The sequence below is a fragment of the Neofelis nebulosa genome, chromosome 7 (assembly GCF_028018385.1).
Source record: "Neofelis nebulosa isolate mNeoNeb1 chromosome 7, mNeoNeb1.pri, whole genome shotgun sequence".
NCBI classification, from domain to species: Eukaryota; Metazoa; Chordata; class Mammalia; order Carnivora; family Felidae; genus Neofelis; species Neofelis nebulosa.
This window is the reverse complement of record NC_080788.1, coordinates 56,246,142-56,260,250: the sequence shown is the minus strand read 5'-3', so window position 1 is coordinate 56,260,250 and position 14,109 is coordinate 56,246,142. Positions and strand designations below refer to the sequence as shown.

Sequence of the window (14,109 nt, the reverse complement as noted above, 5' to 3'; positions counted from 1 at the left end):
AGGATTTTTAAAAATCTTATCAAGCACCCTTCTCTTATATTATCAACTTTTGTGCCCTGGATTACTGAATTTCATTTTGGTCAATATAATACAGGAGCTGGTTTTGATGGAATAAGCAGTTTGGGGTGTTTTTCTTCTCCAGCAATTTAGAGAAAACTTAGTTTAGCAGGCAATAAAAAATCTTTAGGACAGAAGAAATGAACTGAGAGTATGAACAGTCCTATATTGGCAAGGGAGAAAAGGTCTTCTAATAGAGACAAGAGATATTGCTTTTAATTAACCCTTTGCTGCTTTCACTCTAATAAAAGAGCGTGATTGTGGAGTATCACGTGAAGTAAGCATCCTTGTCTGTGCCTCCAATAGCCCTGTTGTCTGACAGGTATATTGAACCACATTATATATCATTGTGCTGGTCTCTCTGAATAAGGCCCATGAGTCATGCTCCCAGGTCCTGAGGTTCTCTCAGGGACAGGAAATAGTTACTGCATCAGTTAATGACTTTCCAGTTAGTTACTCTCTGTGAGCTCCTGGGGCTGCAGATGCTGTCAGCATTTTTCAACTCTAGACTTCGTCGTCAATCATCTTTGCAAAGAAACAGATGGAAAGTGACATGGGGGGGAGGTCAGCATACCACCAGAAAACTTTTTCCGAAAGCACAGTTATTGGTGGTTAGGCCAACCTATGGGAAAGGTCAAATAAGAAAAGATAATGTTGAGAGGTGACAATGCAGTTTTTAACTCTGGGAAGCTGGTGCTCATGGGCTTTTGAGACACATGGTCAAGTTCTGAATCACTCTTTGCCACGTGTTAGCTGTGAGTCCCTTAGGTACGTAATTTAGTCTTACAGTGCCTCGATGCTCTTTCTTTTTTTAGAAAATGGGAAGAATAATAACAACATTAGCACCTATGTTACACAGCTATTGTGAGAATTCTATCAGATGATCTTTCCAGTGCCAGCTCAGCATCTATCAAACAGTAAATGCTCAATTAATTATAGTTGTTACTGTTGTTATTGTTATTTTCATAATCATTATTTTTGGTATACCATAGTTGCCATTTCATTCCAAAAATCTATCCCTTTCAACAAAACTGGAAGCATCCTTTCTTAAGGAAACCGGATCCAGACACTGGATTTTTGGACTTTTTTAGGTACCCAACATGATCATGATAGAACAGTAAGATACGTATTCCTGCCAACTAATCATAGGATAGCTGGCTTTGTGCTCCAACCCTCTGCTGGCCTCCAGTTATTTAAGAGCTAACTTGAGGGGCGCCTGGGTGGCTCAGTCGGTTAAGTGGCCGACTTCAGCCAGGTCACGATCTCGCGGTCCGTGAGTTCGAGCCCCGTGTCGGGCTCTGTGCTGACAGCTCAGAGCCTGGAGCCTGTTTCAGATTCTGTGTCTCCCTCTCTCTGACCCTCCCCTGTTCATGCTCTGTCTCTCCCTGTCTCAAAAATAAATAAAAACGTTAAAAAAAATTTTTTTTTAAAAAAGAGCTAACTTGAAATGTGGTGACACTACAAGGAAGGAGCAAGACTCAGAGCTCAGTGGTATTTCGATGCTGGTGGGTCGGTGGAAAGTGTGTGGCCCAGCTGCCATTTTCTACAACAGAGACATTTTAAATTTTTTAATGTTTATTTATTTTTGAGAGAGAGAGAGAGACAGAATGTGAGTTGGGGGAGGTGCAGAGAGAGAGGGAGACACATAATCCGAAGCAGCTCCAGGCTCTGAGCTGTCAGCACAGAGCCAGACGCCAGGCTTGAACTCATGAACTGTGAGATCATGACCTGAGCCGAAGTTGGACGCTTAACCAAAACTGAGCCACCCACGCGCCCCTACAACAGAGACATTTTTTTTTTAGTATATGTGCTGCCGAAGCGAGCACAACAACAGAGACATTTTTAAAGGACTAGACATCATAGCCCTCAAAGCTGCTGAATTGAATTTAAAGAGTTATTCTTTTGGCTGAACCCCAAGCCCCCACTGTATCCTTCCAAATATTCAACTAACTCTTACACTCATCCACCAGAGCCTCTTTTTCCTTCTTGCTTCTTTGCTACAAGCGTTAAGATTTCAGAGGTACCTTCATCAAGACAAATATGGGCATCTCTTTTAAGGAATCCAGCTTGGTAACTTAAAATGCTGGCTATTCTTCTCCTTTGAATTACCACATGATAAATCATTGATATACTTATATCCCAGAGGCTTTATATTGAACAAAAGTAGGGGCATCTGAATGGCTCAGTTAGTTAAGCATTTGGACTTCGGTTCGGGTCATGATCTCACGGTTCATGGGTTCGAGCCCCCCGCATTGGGCTCTGTGCTGACAGCTCAGAGCCTGGAGCCTGCTTCGGATTCTGTGTCTCCCTCTCTCTCTGTCCCTCCCCCGCTCACGTTCTGCCTCTGTCTCTTTCTCTCTCAAAAATATAAAACATTGAAAAGGAAATCTGAACAAAAGTAATTTTCTTCTGTGCTTCATTCTTATCACCATAGAAAGATCAGAGGGAGTAGGAATCCACCTTCTAGTATCTTCTCATATTGTCAAGCGTAGTCTAATTCAGGGGTTCAGCCACAAGCAAGTATTAAGTCAGGGGTTGCAATCTCCACCAATTCTACCCTCTTTTCCCAACATAAACACACATTGCCTTTCTTTGTCAATTAGTCTCCTCACTTATCTCATTCATAGGAGTTAGAGCGATAATAAAATCAATCATTACAATGACTTAGTTTGGGTTTCTGTACCCTTAGTTCTCTGGGTATACCTTGCTCAGTTGGTGCCATCTCACATTTACCTTCCCCGTGCGAGAAGGCATCATGCATGCCTCAACAGTCACTCACTCACATACTTCACAGCTTTAGTTTAAAGGCAGGGTAATTTTTATGAAAACAAATCAAAGACAAATATACTTTAAAGATGGAAACTTGATCCAATTGATCTGGGATTTAGAATGCAAATCAGATAAAGCCTTTATTGCCCCCCAAATGCAATACTTAGCTCTTTTCTAAATTTTGTTTGTCTTAAAATTGCAAAAGACTTTCAAGTGTATGGTGGTATCTTTTATTAAGTACATTGTGCTGTTCTAGTGGCTGAAAAATAAAGTTTTTTTAGATTGTTTCTATTTTTTATTTTGAAACATTAAGAAAAATATTATGTCGAAGCATATGAAATTTACATTTTTGTTGGTCCAAACTGTTGAATACAGGCAATTTCATATGATTAGACTATATAAAATAAAATGACACCCATATCCTACTTCTTTTAATTAATGACTGTTAACATTTTTGTCATAAATGTTCCTACTCACTTTTGAAATGAAATAAACCACAGCTCAAGCTGAAGTCCTTGTTAAAACCACTTAGCACATGGCTCTCTCCCTCTCCAAAGGCAATGTTACCTGAGGTTTGTTGGCATTCTTCTACTCATTTCACATAAGTGTGCCAAGATGTAGATCTATTTTGATTAATGTTTGCCTACTCTTTCACATTCCTTAAACCTTGATTGTCCTGCTCTCCTCTCATGGTAAAGGAGATGACAGATAGCTTTTGACCAGCTTCCTTACGTAGATCCCCTTTTAACAGAATTTCACCCTTACTGTTTTCCTTTCTCTCTTTTTTTTTTCTTAAAATTTAGAAAACATCTTAATAAAACCTAAAGCTCTATTTGAATTCAAAGACACTCTTCAGAAAACTCAGGGAACACAACCAACTCCTAACTCTGGCACAGCAGAGGGCAGTTCAAGTACAGATGAACCAGAGGAAACTAAAGTTTTCATTTTTTCTTCTATCTTCAACCTCTTCGTCTCAATGTTCACAACCACCAAGTTGATGCATTTTTATAGATGCATCTATTATTCTTTAGTCATCGAGGCTCTGTTATGATGTTCATAAGAGAGTGACATGGCACAATGCAGGGAAAATGAAATGACCTGAGAATGGGCACTAGGCACATGGTGAGATGAAATATGGACCAAATCGGAAAGGAAAAATTCTCTTTCCCACACTTCCAACCAAAGCGGCAATGAAAGCAAAGACAGAGCAGTAAGACTCTCAGTGTCTTGAAAAATGAAAGTTGGAAAGAACATTGCTTTTGGCCCAAATTTCTCTATTTGATCCTAATGATGTTGGAACTCATTCGCAAATTCTTTTCGTAATATTCATTTATTTGAGGTAGCATCCCATCAACTACTTCTCCAGACTAAATAATTAGAATTTCTTTACCCTTTTCTCAATCAATGTCAAAGTTATAATATATACAAGACTTTTAGGGCTTCTTTGTTCAAATCCTGAATTAATTTACGCATTCATATTTTGGATCCTAACTGAGCTAATCTCTATAATATTTTAATTGAGTGGCAAAATCCATTTTTGTGACTATGACATATTTCAATGTTGAGAGTAATTATATTCCAGTATGTGTTCCCTCTTTGTTAGCTTATTTTTCCTTACTACATTTGTATTGCAGCCTTGCCTCACATTAGTAAGTGTGTTTCAATGATACTATAATCGCTTTTAGCAAAGAGAGATTCTGTCTGAAATATTTTTATGACTTCTCAATATGGCAAATTTAGGCATTAAAGTACATCTTTCTGTCACAATTAATGCTTAATCTGGATTTTTGTAACAATAATAGACATACATTAGACTGCATTTATTTAAATCAATGCCACTTTCCCCAGGGGTGCACAGTCATTGTGGTACAACTCAATATACTGAAGGCCCAATACCTTTTCTAGCTGTTGGTTCTTCTTCTGTCACATGGATACTGTTACCATTGAGCCTCCCTGAAAAAGTATCTCTTCTTTCTTTGCAGCTGATGGAGTCTAGAGTGCCCAAAGAGAACTAATAGTTCAAAATGCGTGGACATTCTAGAACCCTAAGCAGAATTTTATCCATAATGGGATATCTTTCTTTAATTTAGGTCTTCTGGCTTAATAACTGTCCTCCCTGTATCTTTACTTACCCATCATCTTTGAAGGTTCTTGTTTCGTAACTTTAATGTAAGCCATCCAAACTGTTTTAAAAAGTTTTTGACAAGTCTTCTGAAAAGCTGGCAAGTTCTAGAAAAAATACTAAAATTAGTACATAACGAATCTGATCCATTTCAAATAGAATATTAAAATGGAAGTGACCAAAGATTGTCTAGTATTGCATAATAGAAACATAATATGTAGCTTAAAATTTTCTAGCAGCCATCAAAGAAGTAAAAGGAGACAAGAAAAGTTTAATACATTTTATTTAATGTAATGCATCCTAAATATTATTATTTCAATATGCACAATATAAAAAATATTGAGATATTTTGCATTCTTTTTTTCCATCCTAAGGCTTCAAAATCTAGTGTGTATTTTACATTTTCAGCACATCTCAGTGTGGAGCAGACACATTGCAAATGCTCAACAGCGAATGGGTAAAGGCTATCATACTGGACAGTGATAAACTAGACAATTCCCTTATTTTTAAAATGTAGAACCCACACCAAGAAAAGGCACATGACACACCAGGGTATCAGCCAGCCAGTGCCAGAACCAGCTCTGGCTCCCAATTCAAAACTCTGTCATAGAACAAACACAGTGGTAGAAATAGGTCTGGGGCTCCAACAAGATTGTGAAAACTCATTTAAGATTATAAAAATCATCCAACTTTGAATGAGCACCTACTATATTCCAGACATCAGACTGGGCACTTTATCATTACTGCTCAAAACAACCCTGCAGGCTAGAGGTTTTATCCCTGTTTTCAGAAAATGATAGCAACGCTCAGAAATAATTAACTTTTTCCAAACGGCCAATTTTAGATTTGAAACCACTTCTGCAGACCACAAATCCTGGTATCTTTTTCATACATCCCAAGCCCTTTCTCTCTAGTCAAAGACCCTCTAAGACTGTGACTCCAAGCATGGCCTGGGGGTTTGTTAGAAATGCAGAATCTTAAGCCTCATTCCAGACCTACACACTGCGTTTCGTCAAGATCCTAGGTAGCTTGTAATAGATCTAAGACAATTCAACAACATACCTAATCTGTTCATGAGTTGGAAGAATTTCCTAGGAAAATAGATTCATATCCTATCAGGCACATTATAGATCATCAGAAACACTTTTAGGGGTGATTTGAAACTTGCAAAGAAAAGACTTGGCTTGGACCTGTAAGGAAGGAGAAAAAGAATCAAATTTTTAGTTGAAATGAATTTCCAGAGCTCAAATCTTAAAATTATAAAATGTTTCATCTACCACCACGATACCTACCTTCTTCTCTATTAAGCTCCCGTATTCTTCCTATGCCACAGGTATATGAACTTCTTTTCCCACGAAATTCATTGAGTGAGAGGGAAATCTTAATTTATTTGGATGGGGGTAGGTCAACATTACACAAGGAAAGTGACAACCCACCATGTTCTGACTGCCAAGATCTCTGCCCATTTCTTCAAATTGGGGTCTAGCTGAGATTTCCTTAGTGTTCTTAAACATACCTCTTGCTATTGAGTCAAAGGTTGATTGTGTATTTATCCTGAATTTCTTCATTCGCATTTTCAGTATTTTCCTCCTGTGCCGTGATGCCCTCAGCTCTTTCTTTCATTGGCATGAGGCAGTTAATTAAACAGGTGTTAATGCATCTGGACGTTCTGGGTGGAAAGTGAATGATGGGAGCAGCAGAGGCCTGCTCCAAAAGGTTGAGTCTACGTGAACCCTGTTTATGAGGTGTTTTTCCCTCTTTCCCACTTCTTAACTCGATGGGGCATTGCTGGCTATTTTTGTCCTTTAGAAAACAACAGCAGTGCAATGGATAATAGCAGGGCTTCTAACCAATATTTCATCGTGTCGTACAGGGACCACGCAAGCTGTGTGTTAAAGAGATGAACAGCGGCATGGCAAAAAAGCAGGCCTGGCTTATCAAGAACAAAATCAAGGCTTTTTATGCTGCAGTGGCAGCAGACTGTTTCAGAGATGGTGTCCGAAGTCTCCTTCAGGTAAGGCTGACACTGAGGGAATGAATACGGAGGCAAAAGACAATTAGCACTCCCTATTAATGAGGCTCCCAAAGTGAATGGCTCCCGTTAGGCAGCCCAGCATCAGAGATCAATGCAGATGGTTAAGGAACTCATTTCGAATTCCTGAGGAGAGGCAAAACTAAAACAAAAGCAGAGAGGTTCTATTACAATGAACTATGGATGATATGCTAGAAATGGGAAATGAGGTTGCCTTTGGCCACCAGCATACATTCTGTCCCCACACTTATTGAAATGCAAATTTGTTCTGATGGTTGACGACATTCAGGATCCTATTAAAACTTCAAACTATTTTTGCATCTCATACTGCATATAGCAATACTCAAGTCAGGCATTCTGCTCCTTTTTTCTTGTATGAATGGCGCGAGGGCAAGCTGCTAGATTCAACTAAATAAATGCATGGTGATCTGGGCGTAAAAATCTCCCTATCCTCCTAAATTATTTCCAGAATGTTGAGTAAAATGTAATAATCTCTGTGGCTCAACATGGAAGCCCTTGGTTCTCTTATCTTTTTCTCCCTTATTCTTTCCTTTTTTTCTCCCCTTCCATAATTAGTACACAGAGTCTTTCCCCAGTTCTGATCATAATAGAATGGTGAACCATTCTTCAAACAATCCAAGAGACCCCAAGAAACTGTAGGGCTTGGCTTTCTAATCATTCTGGCTTTAATATGGTTGGAAAGCCCTGATTCTATATGTACTGAATGATGTATTTGCTTTCAGAGTTACCGTTTACAGGAATGACAAAATTCAGGACGACGTCCAGGTGACACTGATGCTTATGCAGTCAGGAGAGAAAAAATAAACTGTACTACTTTGGAGATTAAGAGTATTTGGTATATTCTTGTCTCTTATATTCCTGAAGAACTCTTGCAAAGTAGCTGCACACAGAAGCCATTTCTGAAAGACCTATTACCCCCAATGAGCATCCTTTCACCTGTTACTAATTTGCCAAACCACGGAAATAGGTGTCATTTTAAGAAGCTGATTGTCTTTAGTGAGTTACTTTTCAGGAGCCCTGTGGTGAAATATGTTGGGAAGGTTACACATTTAAGGTAAAATTATCTTGGAAGATTGGTGAAATAATAAACTTTTCAATAAGGAATGGGTGGTCTGACATGAAATAAGCAGGGAGAGAAAAGACACAGGCCTGGAAAGCAAGTCTTATATTAATCAGAAGAAACCATAAAACATTCGACAATGCAGAAAGTTTGTTCACTTGAATTTCCTTAAAGAAAAGTGGGGTACAAAGGGAAAGACAGGATGGTATTAAAGGGAAGCACTGACCATTATGACCATCCATTTTGGATGAAGACTTCTTTGCTTCTAAGAATTTATGGTACAAATGACCACATCCCCAAACTGTAGTCACAGAAAAGACAAGCTCCATCCTGCCGTGTATCTGCTGAGCACCAAACGATGGCTGTAAGGAGTTATCTTGCCACCTGGACATTTCTAGGAGAAACACAACAGATGTGGAGGCAAAGTTTATTTTAGGAACCCTCCATCAATGCCTGCTTCCTCCTGCTCGCCACTGTCCCCTTTAATGTGTTCTGCTCTGGTCATTGGTTTCACTCCTCCTGTGACCCAGAGTGTTCTTCCTTCACTCCCACTGCTCTCTTTTCCATGCTTGTCAACCTCTAACTGACCTGCAAGATCTGGAATGAATGGCACCTTTCCCCTGAAGCCATCCATGAAGACACAGCTAGAATTCAGGTTTTCTTCCCTTATGCTTCCATATGAGTTCCTACTGCATGTGCACTTGAATTATAATTATTTGTGTGTATCTTGCCTTCTTCACCTTATTCCAAACTCCTTAAGGCCAAAGAATATGCTTCACTGCTCTTCTACAGCACCTGACATAACACTTTGTAATTAATAGGTATTCAATACTATTGCCAAATTAAGTTTAATTAACTGGAAGCCATATCCTGTCATCTAAAGGGGGAGTGAAACCTGATATGGAAGATGGCTATTAATGATACTGTCAGGTAAGAAGCTTAGGTCCTAGAGACATAGCGCCATTACTCTTCGATAAATAATACAAGTACGAGTTTCAGTGATCCTTGTATCTTAGAATTTTCCAAACATGGATTTTATTGCTAATGACAGTATGGGTAAAACAGGTGGAAATGAGCTTTGAACCACTAAGTTACAACACGCATGCCAACAGTTAAGCCGACCCTCACTTGATTTAAATTATTGAACCATTTTAATGAGTGTGTCAGAAGAAATGCAAATGACTGCTAATTTAGAAAAGCTACATTTCTGTCATCTAAAATCCATTTATGGCTGAGATGATTTAGAACTAATCTTTCTATTTTATGCTTGGGTACGGGCATGAAGGACATGCTCTAAAATGTAATCTAATCTTCAGAATCTTCAGAACATTACTTCAGTGCTCTTTTGGACATTATTTTTCATTTGCGGTGGTAGTTTCCTGGTCTGGAAAGGATTGCCCATGTGTTTATCTCCTCTGTTTAGGCCTCGGGCTTAGGAAGAATGAAACCCAACACTCTGGTGATCGGATATAAAAAAAACTGGAGGAAAGCTCCCCTGACAGAGATTGAGAACTATGTGGGAATCATACAGTAAGTGATGGCTTTCAGGACGTGTTCTTGTTTACAAACCACTAACCAGGGCAGTACATAACAGGTGCTGTTGTACCAGATTAAATTGCCTGAGAAGAAGACATTCCCCTGGTACTCTGAATTCTTTACCAAAGTGCAAGAAACACTGCAAATAATAGAACTTGAGGGGATCATAGTGTCAGAGGAAGCAGGGTGGAGGAAACTTGGTATCAAAGAAAAAGGTAATTATTAAGATTTGCAGTCTTAAAACCTATTCATAAGATTAAAAGCAAAGGACAGCTAGGTAAGGAAGGAAGTGTTCTTTCAAAACACCTGGAATCTTGGATTGGCTGGTGTGCCCAATTCAGTCGTCATCTCCTCTGAGCCCTGGATAAGGAGTTTACTACCCCTGAGCCTCAGATGCCTCTTTGCTGATATGAAGCTTTCATATATCAGTGTCTCTGGGTTGGTTTAAGGACAAAAAGTGAGTTTTAAATGGGACGTGACATCTAATATCTATATATTGGAAAAGTCTTGGAACAAGGGTTATAATGATAGTCTTTAAGAGACTAGCAGGCACCAGGCTAATGTCCTTCACACAAATTATCCCACTTAATTCCCACAAGAAGACTTTGAAGTAAGTGCTAATACTGTTCCCATTTTATAAGGAGAGATGCAGACATTAAAAATTAAGTAACATGCAGAAAATGACAGTTGTGACATAGCTGGAATTCCAACTCAGGACTATCCAAATTCAAAGTTTAAGCTCATGACCAAAATGCTATGCTGCCTCCAATAGTACATGTATAGCGAAAGTATTACCTGGCTTGGTTCTTTCTTTTGCATAAATGAAAATGAATTCCTCACATATGGAAAGGCTCAGAGTACCCTGAGTGGCCATTCTAGAAAACTGAGCCTTTCTTCCCGTCTTGAAAATATTTAGCCATATTTGTCTCAAGGGGGGCAATGTTAGCTATGCTAACAGCTATCTTTTGTCAAAAGCTCTGAAAATGGAAATGGAATATTTTGTTGTTTTGTTGTTGATTCCATACAACAGGGTAGGGAATGTGCCCTGAGAAGTCTGGCTGAACTTTAAAAGTCTGTAATACACAGGAAAGAAACCCTCACCTCGTCAAAACAAGCACATGTATTCACAGTGCTTCTTATACCAGGCTATGTCCTGGCCCCTGCTAGAATGAGCATTGTATTTATCATTGTTTGGGAGAGATTTAAGGAACATTATAAAAGCATTCTAGTTTTAGTGTATTGAAAAGAAGTATAAAAAAATAATTTTCATCATCTGAAATTTGTATGCGTTTACTGACCAAACACATTCACTTAACAATCCTTCTAACATGGGGAACTTGTGTACTAAATGCATTCTCCTGAATTGTGTTTCCCGAAGGTATAAAGTCTGGATGCCAAATGCTGCCCCTTGGCCCCTGGTGATACCCTAAGTTCAGTATGTTAAGGCTAAAGCAGGTGATCAGGGTAGAATTTTACCATGTTCACCAACCAGCATTTTGATATATTTAGAAACAGTCAGTTGCTGACCATTCTTGGAAATAGATTAGAGCTGCTCTCTGTTATCCAGATTCTAAAATGAAATTTCATCTTTACCACTGGGGAAAAAAAGGGGGACAGAGAGGAAAGAAATTTCATCTTCATCTTTGGGGAAAAAAAGTATTGAAGCAAATAAGACATGTAAACCGTCAGTCATTTAGTGTCCATTAATTGATACAAAATTGTCTGGGGTCATCTTCCAATGTGCCCACCTTTGAAACATTCTAGAAATCTAAAGGGACCAAAATAATCAAACCCAATAATATTAGGCCAAGGAGACATCTGGATTTTATACCAAATTGGTCTTATTGGTAGTAAAGTTCAGCGTTAAGGTGGCTCAAATTTATACTAGTATAAAACTTAGCTGGCTTAGTAAGGCTAAATGACCTTACTACCACAGCAGTGAGGTCAATATAGAAGGGAAGACCATCATACCTCCATACTGTATTATATTTCCCTTTCTAACTATTTTGATTGGTTTTGTAAGAGTAAAGCATAGTATTACTGTTAACATGGGGGCATTATTACAATAATATAGAATTTTATAATTTTTCTTTAGATAAAAGATTTTAAATGTTTTTAATATTCTTAGGCATGGCTTAATTTTAATTTGAATCTGTATTAGTTTTCATTGGCTGCCATAAAAAATTGCCTCAAGCTTAGTGGCTTAAAACAACACAAATTTAATAGCCTACAGATGTGTGAGTTAAAAGTCTGACACTAATTCACTAGGCTAAAATCGAGGTGTAGGCTAGGCTATATTCCCTTCTGGAAGCTTTAGGAGAGAATCCCCAGCCTTGCCCTTTCTAGGTTCTAGAGCAGTCCACTGATCATGGCCCTCTTCCTCCATCTTCAAAGCTCTGGATGGGTCATACCACATTGCCCTCACCTCCTCTTCTGCTTCCCAAATGCACTTTAAGGACCCTGGTGATTACACTGGACCCTCCTAGATAATCTAGGTTAATCTCATCTCAAGGTCTCTGAGCTAATCACATCCGTAAAGTCCCTTTTGCGGCATAAAGTAACATATTCACAGGTTCCAGGGATTAGAATGTGGATGTCTTTGGGAAGTCTAAAATTATTCTTCCTAGCACAGAACCCAAATATTTTTTGTGGAACACATCATCTCCTTTTTACAATCAAGGACAATTAGAAACAAGACTTATCAGGAATTTATTTTGTGGCGACTTTTGCTAGGTCTGTGTTGCTAAGTGAAGATCACTTATAGATTGAATTTTGAATGGATATTCATATTACACTGAATTTATTCATATCATTATTTGAAAATTCAGGTTCACTTTGGCTATTAGAAACCTGTTTGCCTATATAAGATAATCACAAACCACATTATTTCTGGTAGAGGGTGACCTTCTATGGAAAGGGTCCTAGGCTTCCGATCCATTTGAGACTGAACAAAGGAACCCCCAAGGAGAAAATTTTTAATGAACTCAAAGTACTAATTGGTTTGCCCCATATTTAGGAGCAGAGAAAAAAAATATTCTACAAGAACAGAGATAAAAGAAAGAGAGCCTTGGGGCGCCTGGGTGGCGCAGTCGGTTAAGCGTCCGACTTCAGCCAGGTCACGATCTCGCGGTCCGTGAGTTCGAGCCCCGCGTCAGGCTCTGGGCTGATGGCTCGGAGCCTGGAGCCTGTTTCCGATTCTGTGTCTCCCTCTCTCTCTGCCCCTCCCCCGTTCATGCTCTGTCTCTCTCTGTCCCAAAAATAAATAAAAAAAAAAAAAAAAAAAAAAGAAAGAGAGCCTTTCTTTTCCTTCTAGAAAATCTAATTCTATTGGATTGAGCGTAGAGAAGGCACAACAGCCAACGGCATTGGGTTGTCATGAAAAAGCATTGTTTCAAACAGTCTGCCCAAAGTCAATGGTGAAAGTTCCTTAAAGGAACTGGAGATATTTTTAACTGGGAACTTGATGTCAGAAATGTTGTAGGATTCTTTCTCCATAAGTAGGGATTTGGCTGATAATTTCAAAGGGTCTTTGCAGCCTAGAAACTCTCTGTTCTAAATATTTCAGTGATTGTTTTGCTTACATTAGAAATGAAACAATTATTTTAAAAGCATGTAACAAGCTCTTAATCAAAATTCTAGGTGACAGTATTATTTGAATAAATTGGTTCCAGAGTAAATGAATCAGTTACCTTTATCCAGAATACATTTTTAAAAGGCATAAAGGGAGAAAAACAAACTAACAAAAGGCATCAGCTGTTGGCTGTATTCTCAAGTGAATTTTCATAGTTTAGTTATGTTAAAATCTTAGAATTGAGAGTCTTAGACTCTTGCTATTAGTACAAAACCTCAAGATTAAAGGGGTCATTTAAATAACCACTTTGCTTTCACTTTCAGTGATGCATTTGATTTTGAGATTGGTGTGGTCATAGTCAGAATCAGCCAAGGGTTTGACATCTCTCAGGTTCTTCAAGTGCAAGGTATGTACTTTCTTTATTCAAGCCACAGATATTTATTGAGCACCTAATTCATGCCTGGTATTTTTCTAGGTGCTGGGGATAGAGCAGTGCACAATACAGACAAAAGCCCCTAATGATAGAGCTTATGTTCTTGTGCTGACCTGAGGTGTATACACTTCCCCAGTGCTTTCTCCATTGCTAACACAAACGGCCTTTGTCCTGCAAAATAAAATATGGAATAATCCAGGGCAGTCATAAATTATTATTCTTATCACAAAACTACAAAGCCAACATCACTGAAAATAAACACCTTTGGTAAAATAAACTGCTGAATTAATTTCTGCAAGATGTTTGAGAAAATAGAGATTAATTCTTTCCTCAAAAAACCATGTATTTTGTTTTTAAGAGTCTATGATCTGGTTTTCAGCCAACATGGAAATGAGCCTGAATGTATCATGCTGTGAATCACTAATCTAAGTCCGAGGCCGAAACACTAATTCAGATTAGTAACTCTGCTTTTTTCCCTTTAGAGGATTACTTGTTTGTTTGTTTTTAA

At 38.6% G+C, this 14,109-nt stretch overlaps 1 protein-coding gene across 4 annotated transcripts in view; it reads left to right on the top strand.

Annotated features, from left to right (window-relative positions):
* SLC12A1 (solute carrier family 12 member 1) overlaps window positions 1-14,109 on the top strand; it is a 105,979-nt gene that overhangs the window by 63,505 nt on the left and 28,365 nt on the right. For all 4 annotated transcript variants that reach the window (XM_058737828.1, XM_058737826.1, XM_058737825.1 and 1 more), the window contains exons 18-20: window positions 6,822-6,962; window positions 9,485-9,591; window positions 13,492-13,574. In XM_058737828.1, coding sequence (XP_058593811.1) covers window positions 6,822-6,962; window positions 9,485-9,591; window positions 13,492-13,574 — 331 coding nt within the window. The remainder of the gene's footprint in view (window positions 1-6,821; window positions 6,963-9,484; window positions 9,592-13,491; window positions 13,575-14,109) is intronic.